Source organism: Diplotaxodon limnothrissa, linkage group LG7 (assembly GCF_057381915.1).
Source record: "Diplotaxodon limnothrissa isolate DT_005_m linkage group LG7, D_limnothrissa_male_GT1.1, whole genome shotgun sequence".
Lineage (NCBI taxonomy): Eukaryota > Metazoa > Chordata > Actinopteri > Cichliformes > Cichlidae > Diplotaxodon > Diplotaxodon limnothrissa.
Window position 1 is genome coordinate 26,279,998 of NC_140602.1, and position 22,058 is coordinate 26,302,055.

Consider the following 22,058-nt stretch of genomic DNA (forward strand, 5'->3'; position numbering starts at 1 on the left):
AAATTACCAGAAAGCCTGCACAAGAAAATTCAGGCTGACGATGATGAAGAATAACGGTGGTCAGCAAATACTGACTTTCGAACTTAGTTAGAACTGTACAAACCCTGTTTTTGCCCTGTTGTATTTACTGTTTTTCCATGTATTGTTGTTTTAATTCAGTTCAGTTTTATTTATATTGAAACAAGATTTTCCTCAAGGAACTTAATATTGTAAGGTAAAGACCCTACAATACCACATAGTAACCCCAACCATCAGACCATACAGTTATATAAGGTCTTTAAGATAAGATGGGACCTGATTGAAGACCTTGTATGTGGTGAGAAGTATTTTAAATTAGATTCTTGATTAATCAGAGAGCCAGTAAAGGGAAGCTGATATAGGAGAAATATGTTGAATCTGTCTCTTTATAGTCTAGTTTCAAGAAACTACTGCATCTTTGTGGTAGCAGAATATAAATAACTAATGGGTGGCTCAAAACTTTTGCACAGTATTGAAGCATAATTAAATAGAAATCAGAAGGATGTGAAGGCCACAATGCAAATAAGAAACTTGATAGGTAACAGTTCCTAATGTCTGAAACCACAGTTGTTTAGCATGTAGTTATAATGCAACCTAACCATACCCAGGTTCACTGGTGATCTGATGGATGTAAAGAGTTTTAAACTGGGCAAAAGATCTCATACAGTATTCTTTATGGACTTTATTTTTGTCCTCTTACTGAGCACTCATAGTGTTATTCTATCCCTGTAATGTCATCAGGACTATGTTACTCACCTTACCTCCACAGGAGCCTAGGTACAAGGTATTTTGTTATTATTATTACCACGGCCTTTATTTTCTATGTCTGTTTCCATTTGATTCAGTAACTGCTGCTTCTTGTCTTAATCATCAGAGCTGGTTGAAGCAGACAGAAACCTAAGTGAACATATTTTGAACACATTTCCCTCACAAGAAAGGATCTCGCCATCTCTGCAAGCCACCTCAAATCAAATCAAATCAAATCAAATCACTTTTATTGTCACATCACATGTGCAGGCACACTGGCACAGCACATGCGAGTGAAATTCTTGTGTGCGAGCCCCACAAGCAACAGAGATGTGCAAACACAACAACACAAACGAGCAAAATACAAGAATGGCCAACCTGAAACTAATAAATATATGTACAATATATAATAGTGTATGCATTTCTGGATGTGTATACTAAATATTTTCCTACGTGTGTGTGTGTGTGTGTGTGTATACACATTTTTACAAATTAAATAGTAAAAAAAATAAAAATAACAATAATAATAATAATAATAATAATAATAATAATAATAATAAAATATATAAAATATACAGAGTGAGACATGTGCAAAACAAGTGGCATTTATATACAGTGTGGAGTGCATAATGTTAAAGTTCCAGTAGTGAAGCTGAGGTGTCTGACGTGTTCAGCAGTCTGATGGCCTGATGGAAAAAGCTGTCTCTCAGTCTGCTGGTACGGGACCGGATGCTGCAGAACCTCCTTCCTGATGGAAGCAGTCTGAACAGTTTATGGCTGGGGTGACTGGAGTCCTTGATGATCCTCCCCGCTTTCCTCAGGCAGCGCTTCCTGTAGATGTCTTGGAGGGAGGGAAGCTCACCTCCAATTATCCGTTCAGAGCACCGCACTACTCGCTGGAGAGCTTTGCAGTTGTAGGCGGTGCTGTTGCCATACCAGGTGGTGATGCATCCAGTGAGGATGCTCTCAATGGCACAGTGATAGAAGGTCCTGAGGATGCGGGGGCTCATGCCGAATCTTTTCAGTCTCCTGAGAAAGAAGAGGCGCTGCTGCGCCTTCTTCACTGTTTTGTTTGTGTGTACTGACCACGTAAGATCCTCAGCCAGATGTACTCCAAGGAACCGGAAGCTGCTCACTCTCTCCACAGTAGCGCCGTTGATGGTGATGGGGGTGTGTACTTCTCTGCACCTCCGGAAGTCCACTATCAACTCCTTTGTCTTTGCGACGTTGAGGGTGAGATGGTTGTCTTGACACCAGTGGGTCAGGGCGCTGACCTCCTCCCTGTAAGCCGTCTCATCACCGTTGGTGATAAGACCCACCACTGTAGTGTCGTCCGCAAACTTCACAATGATGTTGGAGTTGTTAGTGGCTGTGCAGTCGTAGGTGTAGAGTGAGTACAGGAGAGGGCTCAGTACACACCCCTGTGGAGCACCAGTGTTCAGTGTGATGGGGGATGAGGTGATGCTGCCCAGTCTGACCACCTGGCGTCTGTCAGACAGGAAGCTAAGGATCCAGCTGCAGAGGGAGCTGCTCAGTCCTAGATCCTGCAGTTTCCTGTCCAGCTTCGAGGGAACGATGGTATTGAATGCTGAGCTGTAATCTACAAACAGCATTCTCACATACGTGTCTCTCTTCTCCAGGTGTGACAGGGCAGTGTGTAGTGTCAGGGCTATGGCATCATCAGTGGACCTGTTGTGGCGGTATACAAACTGTAGAGGGTCCAGTGAGTCGGGTAGTGCAGAGCAGATGAAGTCCCTGACCAGCTTCTCGAAGCATTTGCTTACGATGGGGGTCAGGGCTACAGGTCGCCAGTCGTTCAATGAGGAGATGGTGGAGGATTTGGGTACAGGGACGATGGTGGCCATTTTGAAGCAGGCTGGGACTACAGACAGAGAGAGGGAAAGGTTGAAGATGTGTGTGAACACTCCAGCCAGCTGAGCCGCGCATGACTTGAGGACGCGGCCGGGAATCCCGTCCGGACAAGTAGCTTTGCGCGCGTTCACCTTCCTGAAGCACTTCCGCACATCCTCCTCAGACACAGTGTGCGCACTGACGTCATCCGCGGTGCGCACACTGTCCGGTCTTATGGTGTTCGCTGTGTCGAATCTAGCGTAGAATACATTTAGATCCTCACACAGAGAGGCCGTGGTCTGCGGTGTGCTGGTTTTCCCTCTAAAGTCTGTGATCGTGTTTAGTCCCTGCCACATACTCCGAGGGTTGTCAAACTGTTGCTCCACCCTGTCCCTGTACTCACGTTTGGCTGCTTTGATCGTCTTCCGGAGTTGGTAATGTGCGTGTTTGTAGTCCGATGTGTTCGCGGAGGCAAAGGCGGTGTTCCGTGCCGCGCGAACATCTCCGTTAATCCAGGGTTTTTGATTTGGGAAGGATTTAACTGTTCTGGATGGGACGACATCTTCCACGCATTTCCTGATAAATCCACAGACTGAGTCTGTGTACTCATCAATGTCTCTGGCGGCCACGTGAAACATTTCCCAGTCCGCGTGATCAAAACAGTCCCGCAGCGCAGACTCCGATTGGTCCGTCCAACAGTGCACCGCCCTCCGGGTTGGAGCTTCCTGTTTCAGCTTCTGCCTGTAGGCGGGCAGGAGCAGGATGGAGCAGTGATCTGATTGGCCGAATGGGGCGCGGGGGAGGGCTTTGTACGCATCCCGGAAAGAGGTGTAACAGTGGTCGAGTAGCCGGTTTCCACGTGTGTTAAAAGGATGTGTTGATGGAGTTTTGGTGAGACTTTCTTCAGGTTTCCCTTATTAAAGTCTCCGGCTGTGATAAACGCTGCCTCTGGGTGTGCGGTTTCCTCGCTGCTGATCGCGCTGTACAGTTCCCTGAGTGCACGGTCAGTGTCGGCTTGTGGGGGTATGTAAACAGCCGTAATAATCACTGCTGTAAATTCCCTCGGTAGCCAGAATGGCCGGCACTTAATCATCAGGTACTCCAGGTCCGGTGAGCAGAAGGATTTGACCGGGTGCACGTTCGCATAATCACACCAGCTGTTGTTGATCATGAAACACACACCACCGCCTCTGCTTTTCCCAGTAAGATCCTGTGACCTGTCCGCGCGGTGCACGGAGAACCCCGGTAGTTGTATTGCGGAGTCCGGTACTTTGTCCGATAGCCAGGTTTCTGTGAGGCAGATCACGCAGCAGTCCCGCATCTCTCGCTGGAATGAGATCCGTGCCCGAAGCTCGCACAGCTTGTTCCCCAGAGACTGCACATTAGCCAGTAATAAACTGGGTAACGGTGGTCTGTAAGTGCGCCGTCTCAGTCGAACCAGAACGCCAGATCTTCTCCCTCTGCGTCGGCGTTTGCGGCCTCCAGGGCCAGAGAACAAAGGCGTCTCAGGTGAGATGAATGGGGCAGAGGTGTGGACTCGAGTCACATGACTTGGACTCGAGTCAGACTCGAGTCATTAATTTTATGACTTTAGACTTGACTTGAAAAAATGTTCTAAGACTTGTGACTTGACTTGGACTTTTACACCAATGACTTGGGACTTGAATTGGACTTGAACCGGTTTACTTGAAAAGACTTGATATTTTACCCCAAATATAAAATTTAACATGCATATTATATAGAGATTGAAAATGTGACGTCATTCACGGGTAGAACCGCAAAGGATTCTGGGAACTCGTGGCAAGCGGTACTAGCGCACACAGACTTTCAATTGAAATCAGTTATACAGCGATAAAAAGAAACACAAAAATGTCAAGAAGCCGTTGTATTATTAACTGCAATAGCCGGTCGCATGACAGCCACGGGAAGCCGACGGATAAAGAGATCGGTTGTTATCGGATTACGTCGTTGAAGAGAAATTGTTCAAGCCATGTTTCCGAAGTAACAAAGACGCGACGGATGGCCTGGATTGCAGCCATTCAAAGATCAAATATAACGTCCCAGAACACTCCAGCTCACAGGTTAGTCTGCTCCAAGCATTTACACGAAGGTCAGTGTTTTTTAGTAGTTAATACGTCATTTTTCTTAACATAATTAGTGATATAGGTTACAAGCAAGTCTGGCGCTGAACAGAAATTGTCGCGCTATGCTCCTTTGTTTATTGTGCATAAATAGTGAATTGTCCTGACACAATATTGCGTTTCGCCTCTGTTATTATGGTACATTGACAAAAACATATACTTTTATTCACAGGATAAAACAGTTGTTTTGTATCACTAATTGCCCAGTACGATTACAGCATACAGTATTATTGTCACTGCTACATTTCTGTGATGCTACCAGAAATTATTTCCACTACTAATTAATTACCGTTGAGCTCAAAGGTCCTATTAATAAACGGTTAAGGAATGTGTATTTATGACGACGATTTGTGAGACTGGTAAACTTATGATACGTACGATGGTCTTTACTTTCTACACGGTGCATTTCAAGGTCCTGCACCCATCCGTCGGTAAACTGTACCTGGGCTTGTTGCAGTGACCTGAAGTTACTAAACTTCATGAGTGTATGCACTCACTCCAAGAACCGTATGATTATAAATATGCATATAAATATGCTAAGATGAGATAGCTGACTTCATCTAACTAGCAAATGTTGTCCAGGCTACGTTGGTGATGCAGTTTTTTTTTAATGTGTATGATATTTTTGTCATGCGATTTTAAAGCTGGTCCTACAACCGCATCCAAGAATAACATGCAGCTTATCTCAGAACTGTCGGTGAAAATTATTCTTGGAGCTAGGTTTAATTGAGCTGCATTTTAAAGAGGTGCAATTTCACAATTTGTGTATATTTTCTAAGTTCACTATTTTGTCATGTGTTGAGAAAAACACAGATTTTAAAATTACATGGTCTAATATTTACATTTAGCATAAAACTGCAACATGCTTTTTTTCATTTTTTTTTTAAAGACTCGAAAGGACTTGAAATTCAAAGTTTCAGACTTGTGACTTGACTCGGACTTTTACACCAGTGACTTGAGACTCGACTCTGACTTGCCTGACATTACTTGAGACTTGACTTGAGACTTGAGGATAAAGACTTGAGACTTACTTGAGACTTGCAAAACAATGACTTGGTCCCACCTCTGGAATGGGGGGTCTGCAAACGGAGCGTCCGTGTTGCAAAACTTGAACTCCGGAAAGTTATAAGAAAGACCGTCTTTTATGTCCAGTAAGGTTTGTCGGTCGTACACAAGGAGACAAGTGCTGCTCGTGAAAAAATAAAGGAAAAGTAAAATTAAACACAGAAGAAAGCCGTTGCTTGGGGGAGCTCGCGACGAGGCTGCCATACTCGGCGCCATCTTGTCTAAATACTCACTCACTGTGGGTTTGTTAGTTATTTTCCACTGAATTTCTTTAGTATCCTGGTACACATACTACTCCTTTTAGGAAAAGGCTGAGAGTCTAATGGTTTTTTCCCATTAATTCATTTCCTTCATTTTGTTTGGAGACAGATGTGGAGGCAAACTGCAAAGCGCAACCAGAGTTGGCAGCCATATGGTCTATCAGCATACTCGTCATTTGCTAAACTAGTTATAGTATGATGAAGTTTTTCGGTGAAACTGAAACCTATAGAAAAGTTAAACTGAGGGATGAACAGTGTTTGACAAATCCAAAATTTGCAAGATGTCATGTGAGAGCTTTTCCTAGATTTGTCTTGGTATAATAATGATTGCAGATTAATTCCAAAGCACGTTTTGTCTATATCTGTACAAAAAAACCCATTTTGTGTGAAAAGGTTAACTTAATTTCAGTCAGTAACCATCTGCAGATTCTATCTTCAGTTATTTTCATTTATTTGGTACTATGGCTCTGTTCTGGGACCCCCAAGAGACCCAAGACAGAACAGAGCAGGCATCACTGACAACTGTTATTATTTTATTTCACTGAATAAGTGTGATATAGAATGAAGCTGCTTGCTGATATTTGCCAACTGAATGCAAAGAATGCTGAAAGCCACCTAGTTATGCTCTATTTTCACCAACCAATGTACTTAGAACAGATTTCTCTGTTATATTTCTGACATGTCAAAACATTTTGATCACATCAGCGAAATATGCCGTTGGTCTTTTGAGCACCTAACAGTAGCATCAAAAGCTAAACATATAGTGTCTAAAAGACTTCTGATGATGCCCTGTCTGTCTCCTACACATCCTGCAGTGACTGCAAACACCCCACAAGCTTAACCATTGCAAGACAAGCTCTGTTTAAATGATTCCTGCAACTGAGACACTCTTCTTTTATCCTCATTTGCATTTTAAAGACATGGTGCCCACTTTATGAAATTTTGGCAAATGAGGCCACTTTAGACTTTATTCAAAGGCTATACATAGCACTGTAAGCTGGGTTTTTTTTTAATGCGGATACATGAGACAGAGCCAAGCTTGTGCCAAAATTTCTGTTTCTGTGAACAACAAACCCAAAGTGAGGCTAAAAAACCTTTCATACTGCAAATGAAAGTGTCCCATTTTTGACTAATTCATTTTTGTCTTCTCTTTTATAAATATGTGAAGTTCTGGTCCAAACCTTCTGGGTTTGACTGCATCTGATCCATGCTGAGTAATAAACTGGGATGCCTCATTGTGAAATCCCATCTCCAATATGTTTTTTAACATCTGAGTCTGTTGCCAAACATGTACCAATGAAATTTTAGATGGTTGAAGAAACATTTTTAGCTCTGGCAGTCCACCTGCCAACCCTGAAAGTTAAGAACTGGGGATGATTGGCTCCTTAGTGTATTAGTTTAGTTTCATTGGCCTGGGTCTTTGTCCCAGGTTTTTGAGTTTGCCTAGTCTGTTGTTCAGTTCTTGAGGGTTAATGAGATGCTAATGTTCACTTTGGAGAGCCGCTGAGTTTTGTTATGATTGTAGTTCTTAGTTCTGGTTTATTCTCTTTCCTTATGTGTCCAGTCTGTCTCACTCTGTCCTTGCTGTGTCCTCCCCTGTGTCCCCAGTATGTAGTCTATTGTGTCTGTTAATGAATGTCAAATTTGGTGTCACTCTCTGTCTCTGTCTCTCACCCATTCGCTCTCTCTCTGCCTCTGTCTCCCTCTCTGTCCCTCGATCTCTTCCAACTCTTGTCTCTGTCTCCTTCCTCCCTTCCCTGTATTTAGTCAGTCTGAGTCTCAGTATGTGTTTCCCTTGTTTCCTGTGGCTGGTCTCAGTCTGTTTCCTGTTTTATTGTGATAGTCTTTTGTCCCGTGTGCATTATGTTTAGTTTTGCTTCCCCCGTCTCGTTTTGTCTTGTTTGCTCCAGCTGTGTTTCCACTTCACCCTCTCATCTGTATCATGAGGATTCGTCACTTTCCCTCCGTGTCATTTGGCTCTGGTGTTACTGTTTTCTAGCATCTCTAGTTTCACATTTTTCCAGTTTAGTTTTCTTAGTAGTTTCCTGGTTCCCTTTTATGTGCTTTTATGTGATTGGCTTAGTTTTGTTCATGTTTTAACTTGAACTTAAAACACTTTGACAAATATAAACCGTACTTATTTTTATTGAAAACAGGATGTGAATTTCTGAATGGTGAAATGTGTAATATACACATTGTAAAGTAAATATCAAAAAAGCAAATTGGTATTTTTCTATAGACAGAAATATATTTTATGTTACTTGCTTGTGATGTATGTATGTGATTATGTACTGTTTCTTGACTTTTCTTGATTATGTTCTCTTTATTAGCAGTAATTCAGTTTCTACTACAGAAGTATACTGTTTGGATTTTACAGTCTGTTGGTGTTGCCGTTTAATACTCTTTTTAAAAACTTTTTTTTACAGTTTGTTTTTTAAAAACAGCAAAATACTTTTTCCATCTAAGACACTTCAGTTTAGTCGTAACTTGTTGTTGTTGTTGTTGCTATTATTATCATTAATATTACTGCCTTTAAACGTATGCTTTCCTCAGACACAATTAAAAATTGTATTAATCCCACTGGGAAAGGGTTGGTACTTGGATGGGAGACTGCCTGAGAATAACAGGTGTTGTAAGCTTATAATTGCAGGGTCTTTACCTTCAAGTACAAAGCACCTTAAGGTTACTGCTGTTGTAAATTGGCTCTATATAAATCAAATCGAATTGAATATTAACAAATGGCTTAAATGAATTTCTAATTAGTTCTGTTATGTATACTTTATTGATCCCCATGGGGAAATTCCTCTCTGCATTTAACCCATTTACTCAGTCATGCATGTTACATGAAAACCTTATAACTTATGAGCTGATTATCGTGAACATGAGATAAGCAAAGTACCAAAACCAGAGAATAACTGAGAGCGAAGCTGCTGAATATAGAGAGAACACTAGAAACATAATACTGGGAAAACAGAGCTAAGTCTTCCCTTGACAACATGACAGAGGAAGACTGAGACAATATATACAAGTGGTAATGAGGGAAGAAGTGCAGGGAGATTAATTCACAGCTGAGGAGAATCAGGGAATCAATAATGGGAGGGACATGAACATAAGCTAGAGAAGATACAGAATAACAAACCACTAATAGAATAAATTGGAAATTAAACATCTAAATGGGGGAACAAGATTAACTTGACACGAGCGATCACTGAAAGCCAAAGCAGATGTGACACGAGAACCGAATGGAAACTAAGCAAAACTAGCCAAATACAACCTGAAAGACAGAGCAACTAAAACTAAGACCAGAGGATTCATATAAAAAGGTTAGAAAATAAACCCTTAAGAATGAACAACAATGTAAAAAAAACCACGTAAGAATAGTTTAATAATAGAACCCAGACTTATATATGACTCCGTCCAGAATACTCAGACAATGGGCTCAGCATATACTGTACAACAGTCACTGGGGAAACAGTAAGCAATATATATAAATATGATACAACCTATATTACCTTTATTACAAAAGAAATAAGGAACAAAACTCCATTTGAAATGACTTTTGAACCCGAAAGGAATCATAAATTCATTAAATTTCAAAAGCCTGGCATATGAGACTTGAGGACTAAACATAAGTGTCACAGTCTCTGACATACAGGGTGGGCCATTTATATAGATACACCGTAATAACATGGGAATGGTTGGTGATATTAAAGTCCTGTTTGTGGCACATTAGTATATGCGAGGGGGCAAACTCCTCAAGATGGGTGGTGACCATGGTGGCCATTTAGAAGTCGGCCATCTTGGATACAACTTTTGTTTTTTCAATAGGAAGAGGGCCATGTGACACATCAAACTTATTGGTAATGTCACAAGAAAAACAATGGTGTGCTTGGTTTCAACGTAACTTTATTCTTTCATGAGTTATTTACAAGTTTCTGACCACTTATAAAATGTGTTCAATGTGCTGCCCATTGTGTTGGATTGTCAATGCAACCCCTCTTCTCCCACTCTTCACACACTGATAGCAACACCGCAGGAGAAATGCCAGCACAGGGATCCAGTATCCGTAGTTTCAGGTGCTGCACATCTCGTATCTTCACACCATAAACAATTGCCTTCAGATGACCCCAAAGATAAAAGTCTAAGGGGGTCAGATCGGGAGACGTTGGGGGCCATTCAACTGGCCCACGACGACCAATCCACTTTCCAGGAAACTGTTCATCTAGGAATGCTCGGACCGGGCACCCATAATGTGGTGGTGCACCATCTTGCTGGGAAAACTCAGGGAACGTGCCAGCTTCAGTGCATAAAGAGGGAAACACATCATCATGTAGCAATATCAAATATCCAGTGGCCTTGAGGTTTCCATTGATGAAGAATGGACCCACTATCATTGTACCCCATATACCACACCAAACCATCACTTTTGTTGTTCCAACAGTCTTGGAGGGATCCATCCAATGTGGGTTAGTGTCAGACCAATAGCGGTGGTTTTGTTTGTTAACTCCACCATTCACATAAAAGTTTGCCTCATCGCTGAACAAAATCTTCTGCGTGAACTGAGGGTCCTGTTCCAATTTTTGTTTTGCCCATTCTGCAGATTCTGTGCGCCGATCTGGGTCATCCTCGTTGGGATGCTGCAGTAGCTGGAGTTTGTAAGGGTGCCATTTGTGAGTAGCTAATATCTGCTGAAGGGATGTTGGACTAATGCCACTCTCCAGTGACATGCGGCGAGTGCTACGCTGTGGGCTCTTGCTGAATGAAGCTAGGACAGCCACTGATGTTTCTTCATTAGTGACAGTTTTCTTGCATCCACATTTTGGCAAATCCAACACTGAACCAGTTTCACGAAACTTAGCAAGCAGTTTGCTAACTGTAGCGTGGGAGATGGGTGGTCTCGTAGGGTGTCTTGCATTGAAATCTGCTGCAATGACCCAGTTACTGCGTTCACCAGATATCAACACAATTTCGCTCCTCACGTGTTAACCTCTTCGACATGTCAATGGCTGTGAACAAAGAGAAACAGTGTGTGAAGAGTGGGAGAAGAGGGTTGTATTGACAATCCAACACAATGGGCAGCACATTGAATACATTTTATAAGTGGTCAGAAACTTGTAAATAACTCTTGAAAGAATAAAGTTACGTTGAAACCAAGAACACCATTGTTTTTCTTGTGACATTACCAATAAGTTTGATGTGTCACATGGCCCTCTTCCTATTGAAAAAACAAAAGTTGTATCCAAGATGGCCGACTTCTAAATGGCCACCATGGTCACCACCCATCTTGAGGAGTTTGCCCCCTCACATATACTAATGTGCCACAAACAGGACTTTAATATCACCAACCATTCCCATGTTATTATGGTGTACGGCATTAAGAAAAACCTTTATGAGGAATATATTTATTTTTGGTGCACTTCACTTGAAAAAAGTAAAAGAATCCTAATGACACCAGAAATGAAACCTTCCAGTACTAAATCAGTTTTCAGTGCTGATTAAATAACGGAATAACTGCATCCATGCATCCATCCACACTATGGCCACAGGTCTGTATTTTAACAGGTCTGGATATAAATAGTGTGGTGAGGTCAACAAATGCAAATCAGGATTCTTCTGCTCCCGAAGTTGGCAACTTAAACAGTACAAGAACTTACTACAAGGTTTGATTTAGTCAGTCTGCAGTACCCACAACTCTAAACAAGAAATCTGTTTCAGCTCTCTGATAGAAAAGAAAAGTCCTAATCTGTTACACTATAAGTCTTAGATGGTAAATTGACTGATTCTTATATAGTGCCTTACACATTGCTCATTCACACAAGCCCTTTTTCTTCTATTCTCTTTCTACCTAACGTTCACAATGTGATGAATCAGAGCATCTTGCCCATGCAGACTGGAGCAGACGGGACTCTGCTCTACCACCTGAGCTACAGCCACCCCCTCTCAGGTAATGCAGAGCCAATGTGGGTGAAGGGACTCGCCCAGCCTGACTGCCTTGATGTCCAGGTGTCTTCCCTGCCTGCCCTGATATGAGAAAACCTGTGTAGCCTTGCAGGTCACATTGCATCAGTCACAGCTGTTATGGCAGCCCCCCTCTCAGTCGTGGCACTTGTTAATCTGGACTGGTTATAGAGGTCCATACCGTAGGCCCCAAGGGACTGTTACCTTTAGTGGTCCTCAAAGAGTGAAAAAGTGAATGTCAGCAATGTAGACTTTAAGGAACAGGAAATTTTATCATAGCAATTTTGCAGGACTAATTCAAAAGGAAAATAAAATAGTAAAAAATCACTAAACAATAATTAAATCACTTAAACTATACTTATGTAGCTAACGCTGAGCATTTTCTTATCTTTGATGAGGAGAGGTAGGAGCACAACTGGATCCAAAGATGCACTCATCCTCTTGTTCTAAGTCCATGATAATCACCCAACAGGAAAGCAGCATCCCATGGGCATTCAGTGGAAGTAAATCAAACTCCTTCTGAATTGACCATCTAACACAGTAAAAATGAGCGTTGAGGATAGCTGTCAGAAAAATGTTCTTAAAAAGTGAGACACGCAGAGCAGAAATTTTAATGAGCAGCAAGTTTAATGTGTTTATATACTTGCAGGGGAGCAACAGCATACACAGTGAAAGTCTATGCACGTGCTCATCTAGGCGATCCTGTTGATCCTTTTTATACATTTTTCTAGTCACACACTAAATCTGAGATAAGATATGTGAGACTTTCTCATACATTCCTTTCGAAGCAAACAGTTTATTCTTCTTAAAAAGATATACAACCAGTTTGCAGGTTCACAGGTTGGCCTGGGTCGATCCCCTGTTCACCTCCCTTTCCCACTGGTTGTCACATCTTTTTAACCTTACCCATGGGGACATCCAATCACATTATCAACATCCAATCATCTGATGTCCACTCACACTTTCTGCTCTCGTATGCTCTCTCTGTCAATCTGACTTACATGATTTAAGACAAAATGTCAACTTTGAACTACTTTAATCCATAAAAGTTAATTTTTTCATTCTTAACACAGAAATTCTATCACATTTAAGCACTGAATCACATATAGATATAATTCCCTTAATGTTTCATTCAGTTTATGTGATTCCACTTTAATTTATCTATTTATCTTTAGCACATAACATTCACTTTTTAATTCAGATCCAGGGGAATACTTTCTTTTATCCTTTTAAACTCTGTGTTTGTCAACCACCATTTATGCATTCACCACACACACACACACACACACACACACACACACACACACACACACACACACACACACACACACACAACAGGGCCATTAGAATAGTCATTTTACCTACTCAAACTACATTTCTCATTTTGATCAAAAATAATGTTATTATAACATGATAATATATCGTATCTTTGATTAAGAATAAAAATGCTTTATTATTAGGAAATAGAGAAAAGCTCTTTTTTAGCAGTCGCATAAAGCTGGATGCTAAGACCTTTGACCCCCTGAGAGGGAAGTCAACAATATTGTAGGTAGAAGACTGTCTTCTACAGTCTTTTCACACACAGTAAGTGAAAAGAGGACTGAGTACACTGTAGTTGATGAGACAATGACATTAATTCTCTACAGAAGCTCATTTGATAAGACTGCAACATGCTTCTTCAGGCATGTAAACCCATCAGATATTACTCAGACATTGTCATGGCAGATCATAATGTGAAAGTGTGTTTCTATCATTTGGCTTGTTTCTTGAGATTAGGATCTTGTTTGTATGTCAGCCCCTCAGCAAGCTGCTACAGTTGCCTAACAGTCTGTTCTTCTTATTCAGTAATACACTCAACAAAAATATAAACGCAACACCTTTGTTACTGCTCCCATTCCCCATGGGATGGACGTAGAGACCTAAAATTCATTCCAGATACACAATATAACCATCCCTCCCAAACAGTGGTCACAAATCAGTCCAAATGTGTGGTAGTGGGCACATCTGCCATATTGAGATAATCCATCCCACCTCACAGGTGTGCCACATCAGGATGCTGATCTGACATCATGAGTAGTGCACAGGTGTACGTCAGACTGCCCACAACAAAAGGCCACCCTGGAATGTGCAGTTTTGTCTCACAGCAAAATGCCACAGATGCCACAAGCAATGAGGGAGCGTGCAACTGGCATGCTGACAGCAGGAATGTCAACCAGATCTGTCACCCGTGCATTGAATGTTCATTTCTCAACCATAAGCCGTCTCCACAGGCGTTTCAGAGAATATGGCAGCACATCCAACCGGCCTCACAACCGCAGACCTCGTGTAACCACACCAGCCCAGGACCTCCACATCCAGCAGGTTCACCTCCAAGATCGTCTGAGACCAGCCACCCAGACAGCTGCTGGAACAATTGGTTTGCACAACCAAACAATTTCTGCAAAAACTGTCAGAAACCGTCTCAGGGACGCTCAACTGCATGCCCGTCGTCCTCATCGGGGTCTTGACCTGACTCCAGCTCGTCGCCGTAACAGACTTGTGTGGGCAAATGCTCACATTCGATGGCGTCTGGCACGTTGGAGAGGTGTGCGCTTCACGGATGAATCATGGTTCACATTGTTCAGGGCAGATGGCAGCTGAGAATGTCCCAGTTCTTGCATGGCCAGCATACTCACCGGACATGTCACCCATTGAGCATGTTCGGGATGTGCTTGACCGGCGTATACGACAGCGTGTACCAGTTCCCACGAATATCCAACAACCTCGCACAGCCATTGAAGTGGAGTGGACCAACATTCCACAGGCCACAATTGACAATCTGATAGACTCCATGCGACGATGTGTTGCACTGCATGAGGCAAATGGTGGTCACACCAGATACTGACCGGTTCTGGGTCCCCAGACCCCCAATAGCACAAAAAACTGCACATTCCAGGGTGGCCTTTTGTTGTGGGCAGTCTGAGGTACACCTGTGCACTACTCATGATGTCAGATCAGCATCCTGATGTGGCACACCTGTGAGGTGGGATGGATTATCTCAATATGGCAGATGTGCCCACTACCACACATTTGGACTGATTTGTGACCACTGTTTGGGAGGGATGGTTATATTGTGTATCTGGAATGAATTTTAGGTCTCTACGTCCATCCCATGGGGAATGGGAGCAGTAACAAAGGTGTTGCGTTTATATTTTTGTTGAGTGTATTTAGAGTTTACTTTAGATCGAGTAGTTCATTTTAAAGTCTCATGTGTTAAATAATATGCAACATTAGGGTCCTTAAATTTGTTCCTATAGCTCGCCTGCAACAGTGTAGCATCTGGTGTATCATTCAGTACAGCTTCCAGCGAGCAGACCATCTTGTCTGCTCGCTGAGACAATAACGGGAAAAAAGAAGAAAAAAATACACACAAGTGTTCAGGCGAACTAACCGAAGCTTATTTAGAACTTCCAGTGTCACTGGCGCAATAACTCATCGGGCGCATAACAAACATCACAAAGTAAAAGGCTTGTTTATATTTTCATATGTAAAGAGGCATAACCACATTCACTCTGTAACTGCCTTTGAATCTGATACCACATTAGGGCAATTGCCAGGGTTAGGGTTAAACATCACAACAGCTAATTTAACATCTCAGTGCAGCATGACAGGGCACAGAGCTTTTAATGTACCATGCTCATTTTGAAAGCTAACTCCCCAGTGGAGTTCATGTAACGGTGAATGCCTGTTGGACTCAGCACAGCTTCAAAGTGTGTACAGCCACATGAAATTTCACTCTCAACACATTAAAACTGATCAGTTTGCACTAGACAGCTGCTACTTACATAGCAACTCTACATCACTGTAATGTATTCAATACAGTTCAGTTCAATTCTATTCTATTCAGTGCAGTTCATTTTGATTTAATTACAATTTATTTAGATTGTATCTAAATAAATTGTATATATTGTATATTGTATAAAAAAAACCCTTTTAACAGAAAAATTAACACCAGTAGAACCAGGCTCAGGGACGGGCCGCCATCTGCTATGACCAGTTGGGGCTGACGGGAGTAAGACACAACAAAAGACACACTGTGGAAGAAAACCAGAGTTTAACTAATGATTAATGACTGTGAAATAATCTGAAATGTCTTACTCCCTCAAATAACCTGAATTATATATTGGAAAAAGGTTAAAAGTTCACAAATCTCATTGGCATTGGCCAGATGATGAGCGGTGCCTGGTTTCCTCCAGACATGACACTTGGTTTTCAGGCCAAAAAGTTCAGCCTTTGTTTCATCACACCAGAGAATTTTGTTTTTCATTGCCTTAGAGTGGTTCGGTTGCCTTTTGACAAACTCCAGGTGGGCTGTCATGTCCCCTTTACAAGTGGCATCTATTTGGCAACTCTACCATACAAACCTGATTGATAGAAAGGCTTGTCCATCTAGAAGGTTCTCTTCTCTTCACAAAGCAACAGTGTAGCTCTGTCAGAGTGACCACCAGGTTCTTAGCCATCTCCCTGGCTAATGCCCCAATCTACCCCAATTGCTCAGATTGGTTAGAAAGAGTCCTGGTTGTTCCACATTTCTTCCAGATTCACAGGCGATAGTGGCCACTGTGCTCAGTCAGACTTTCAGTGCTGCAGAAATGTTTCTGTATGGTTCCCCTGATCTGTGTCTTGATGAAATTCTGTCTCAGAGGTGTAGAGACAATTTCTTGGACTTCATGGCTTGTTTTATGGTCTGACATATCATGTCTGACTTCATGACTTGTAGCGTGACTTTCCAAATCATATCCAGTCAACTGAATTTACCACACAAATTATGCTCTAAAATGGCAAAATGTGGAACAAGTGAAGCATTGTGAATACTTTCTGGATGCACTGTATAGTGTTAAAGCCTTATGTGCAGCTCAGTAGAAATATCTAAACTATGTAAAGACATCAAGTCCATGTTATTATAAACATTTTAAAGGGGATCATTATTGTTTTACAGACAGATGATTGATGGGTTTTAACGGGAGCTCAGTTGCGTTTAACACCCCAAGTTAAAGTTATGTACAACACTACATGATGCAATGATCTCAGTGTTGTGTTATCTAAAGAGCCCCCTTTTATTCTGTCATAAAGTAGAATATTAATACTTAAGTGTAAAGAAGAGATAATGAAAACTGAGTTTTTGAGAGACTTCAAGTAGACATGAAACATGTGTAAAGGTAAATTTACACCATGGAGCCCTACTTCAACTTTAAAGACTTATTTCTTAAATCTAGCTTCACAGACAGTGTTAACGTTTTTAAGAGCATGTTTCTATGGTCCTAGTTCCTAGTGATGTGCTCAGTTTAGTTTCTGTTAGGAAAGTCTTTTTTAATTTGTTCTTTATTTTTTTGGTATGGTTGACCGTCAACCTCAATAAATGGCTTGTGCTCAGTGAGTTCATTCTTACATCCATGTATACGCTGCATTTGGCTGGCCGATTAATAACACTAGAAAAAGGTTTTGGGAAGCTAAAGCCTGGCATTAAAAATAGCATCTCTGCAGTTACCTCTATATTCTGCAGCTTGAGTCTTGCTGAGGTTTTATTAGGGCTTGTAATGAATAACCGATGTTGTCACATGTTAGACGCTTTGTCCATCCATCCATCCATCTTCTTCCACTTATCCGGGGTCGGCTTGCTCAGCCACCTCCTACAGCTTGTCCGGGGGAACACCAAGGCGTTCCTAGGCCAGCCGAGAGATATAATTTCTCCAGCGTGTTCTGGATCTGCCCAAGGCCTCCTCCCGGTGGGGTGTGGCATGCCGGAACACTTCACCCAGGGGGCGCATAGCAGGCAACCTTGTCAGATGCCCGAACTACCTCAACTGGCTCGTTTCAATGTGAAGGAGCAGCAGCGGCTCTACTCTGAGCCTGTCCCGGATGGTCGAACATCTCACCCTATCTCTAAGGGAGAGGCCAGCCACCTTTCAGAGGAAGCTCATTTCTGCCGCTTGTATCCGAAATCTCGTTCTTTTGGCCACTACTCAAAGCTCGTGACCATAGGTGGGGGTAGAGATGTAGATCGACTGGTAAATTGAGAGCTTCGCTTTTACGCTCAGCTCTCTCTTCATCACAACAGACCGGGACAGCATCCACATCGCTACGGCCGCAGCAACAATCCGTCTGTCGATCTCCCGCTCCTTTCTCCCGTCACTCATGAACAAGATCCCAAGATACTTAAACTCCTCCACTTGGGGCAGGAACTCGTCCCCAACGCGGAGTGGGCGCTCCACCCTTTTCCGGCTGAGGACCATGGCCTCAGATTTGGAGGTGCTGATTCTCATTCCCACTGCTTCACAATCGGCTGCGAACTGTTCCAAGGCGAGCTGGAGGCCATCACCCGATGAAACCAACAGAACCACATCATCTGCGAAAAGCATAGATGATATTCTGAGACCACCCAAGTGAAAGCCTTCCGCCACTTGGTTACGCCTAGATATCCTGTCCATAAAAATTATGAACAGGATCGGTGTCTTATCTAAATTTTCACATTGAAATATTAGTAGCTTACAACGTAGAGAACATTATTACATGCTCATACCAGCTCTTGTTTTTTGTATTCAAATGAGCACTAGTTAACTTTACTGAACAGCACGCTGAATAGTTCTTTTAACTTAAAATGACATTTCTGTAGTTGTTATCATTGCAGAAGAATACAAATTACATGTAAAGAACAAATTGGAAACAAAAACAACTGTTGTTAACAAATCCTCAATTTTATTCAAGTGTGAAGAAAAGCAGATTTTAGTTGAATGACAAGATGTGCTCTCACTAAAATGTGAGATGGAGCATCTGCAGTCACACTGTCAGTACCATGACCTTTAAACCCTCGAAAACATAATTCCTTAAATTACAGACAGCATCTCCAATCTGATGTGCTGATGGGTCTGTGTAGTGCAGAACTGAGTTAAGAATGGAGGTTTTAGTCTGATTGAAGCAGTCTGGGGAGAAAGAGTAAATGCCCTTTCAACTTGTTGTTAATGATAATGGCAGCAGGGTCTTAAATGTTTTATCTCCACCTTTCTCTCTGCAGCTCTGAGCTTAGCTTTAACAGGTGACACTGTTCCTCTCTCTTCAAATTGTTTAACAAGTCTTTGTTTAAGAAGATATGGGAAACAACTATTTATTTAATATAAAGTACAGATAATATTGATTTGAAAGAACTGATACATTCAAGTAAATTAATTATTTATTCTCCATATTTGTTTGCTTGGCTGTAGATAAATCTCACAGTATCACACATGCAGCTGATCATTGCACCCCTACTGAGCTGGAATTAATCACTGAGTAATCTATCAAAAATATTGTTCTGTTTTCTTGGCTGCCACTAAGTAACTCCAAGCTTCAGTTCCCTCCACAGATTATTATAGGACTGAGGCCTGGAGACTGACTACGCCACTCAGTGCCCTTAATGTGCTTCTTCTATTGCAGTTCTCTTGTTGCCTTAGCAGTGGGTTTTGGGTCACTGTCATGCCGGGAAGACTTATTCATGACCCAGGTCTTCCCGGCAGCAGTATCCAGACTGAAAGAGTAAAAAAACAAATTAAAAATCATACATGAAAAACTAAATGTAAGAAATCTTTAAACAAATTTTAAGGATGATTCAAGGGATGTTAAATGATTCACAAATAATCTAAGATGTATTAATACAAGGAAATGCAGAATCACATTGGTGCATATGTTTCACTGACAGCAGATAAAAGTGTGATGATTCATGTGCTGTCATATGTGAGTATCAGAGTAAAAATTTGACCAAGATAAAATAAATTTGGGTTGTATAGGTGCAATAGTTGGCGAATCATCATTCTTTTCTGTTTGTGCTCCTTTATTTTATTACATTTTCCAATATTTTCTCTCCTCTTCCTATTATTATTCTTTTCTCTTTCATTTTGTTCACATTGTCATACAACACATATAAAGTAATAAATGAAATAACACTGAAAAGAAATGATTAACTAAAAAGATAAAAGTAGCACACGAACAACAGTGTATTCAGATCATAATTCTAATTGTGAAAGCTGCCAGAATTACCACCTCAGAAGGTTAAAATGAGGCTAGCCCTAGCAGTCTCAGTCTTGTTTATTAAATATTTGTTTTTTCTCCCTCTGTCACTCTCAGGAGGGGTGTGCATTGCTCAATCTCTGAAAATTCCTCGTGAGCCGAGACCTGGAGAGTTTGATAAGATAATCCTCCGTTTAGTGGAGACACCCAATGCCCGCGCTGTCATCATGTTCGCCAATGAAGACGACATTCGGTAAAGAAAAAGGTTATTTCTTGTGCATCTAACATGTATTCCAAGGTCCTATTTAATTTGTACTTTATTATGATTATATGATTTTATGGTACTGCTAGTACAAAAAAGGGGAAAAACTATACTGTAAATGTTGAAAGAATTTCTTTACTTAAACATGATGAAAGACTTGAGTATGACTGTAGGAATGTGTTCACATAACTGGGCCAGCCATTAGTATAAAATAAAATATTTTTACATGTGCATTAACATGAGTAGGACATGAAAATGTCTTACCCATTCACTAATTGCAGATCTAAATCTTAATAAAAGCCTGAAGCTCATCTTTTTGATAAGCAGGGATAACAAACAAAAAGTCAGGTTTAATTTTAAGCTGATTCAGGACAAACATGAAAAACAAAAGTATTGGAAGAGTCTAAAACTTAGAAAAAGAGACAAAAGCTTAATGGAAGAGCTATCACTGAGGATGCACGTGTGTATCCTCTATCGAAATGATGCATGAAAGTGTCACGGTCATGGGTCAGTGACCCAGTGTTTCGAGTTTGCGTTGTTATTGAACTTTGATTTTGTCAGTATTTATTATTTCTAGTATTTTGGTTTCTATGTTAGCATTCTTAGTATTCTGGTTTTTCTCTCTGTGTTCCATGGATGCTCTGTGTCCCCCTGTCAGCTGTCTCTCCTTGTCAAATCCGCGTCTATGTGTTGTGTTTCCTGTTTTACTTTGTTGTCTAGTTTGGCTTCCTCTGGTCTTATTGTGTTTGATTACTCCCAGGTGTGCTCTCCTCCTGTGTCCCATTCCCCCGTTATCCCTCAGTGTATTTTAGCCCTGTGTTTCTCTCAGTCAGTGTCGTGTCGTCCCCTCATGCTGTTTGGTTTTCCCTCTGTGTGCCTCGTCTCCAGGTTTCTTACTGTTTAGTATTAGTTTCTAGTTTAGTTTCGGTTTTTGGAAGTTTATCGTTTATGGAGTTTTTTTTGTTACTGGAATAAAAGCAGCCTCTTTGAGTTTACGCTTCTGTCTGAGTGGCCTTCATTCTGGGCCCTACACCCTGCCTGCCACAGCCGATTCATGACAGAAAGAGGCATACCGCCAAAAACTGACACCTTTCCTTTTATGGGCTGCTGTCACTCCCCCCTCCCAAGTGATGGTCAGCTCAATGAGCAGAACCCTCTTCTCCACTATGTACCTGCAGCTGGATAGTGTAGTGGTATGACTACACACATTTGGAGCGGGAGTCACAAGTTTGATTCCCACCCTTTATCCAGTAAGAGTCCTGGCTAGACCCCCATGCTAAAAAACCAAGCCCTGCAATGGGCGCGGCTAGGTCTGCAGCCTGTTTGCAGCTCGGACTTCACTACATGTTGTACTCTGTATAATTGTGTATGTGACAAATAAAGGTTGTTGGTTTTACCACATGGCGAAATCAGATCAGAGAGTGGTTGTCAAGACCTTTCTCATAAAGACCAGGTCTTTCCTGAGGTCTACCAGCATTTGCCACCTTTTTACCTGGCTGCCAGTCATGCTGCCAGGCTTCACAAATCCTTGTAGGGCATAATTGGCTGCTGGTTTGCAGTTTGCACAGTAGACAACTGTGCTTTTCTACTTTGTGATAGTGTGGAAGGCAAAGTACACCATGGACCAGTTACCAGTCTAAGAAAGATGGGAAACCAGATGGTGTGGGGGCTGCAGGAGACTCCAGCACAAATCTGAACTAAATAAGCAGTTATAGGATGTATGGAGGATGTATGCTA

At 41.7% G+C, this 22,058-nt stretch overlaps 1 protein-coding gene across 1 annotated transcript in view; it reads left to right on the top strand.

Moving 5' to 3' along the window:
* LOC146628376 (metabotropic glutamate receptor 8-like) overlaps positions 1-22,058 on the top strand; it is a 129,948-nt gene that overhangs the window by 78,686 nt on the left and 29,204 nt on the right. The window contains exon 3 of the mRNA XM_085359482.1: positions 20,177-20,312. Coding sequence (XP_085215608.1) covers positions 20,177-20,312 — 136 coding nt within the window. The remainder of the gene's footprint in view (positions 1-20,176; positions 20,313-22,058) is intronic.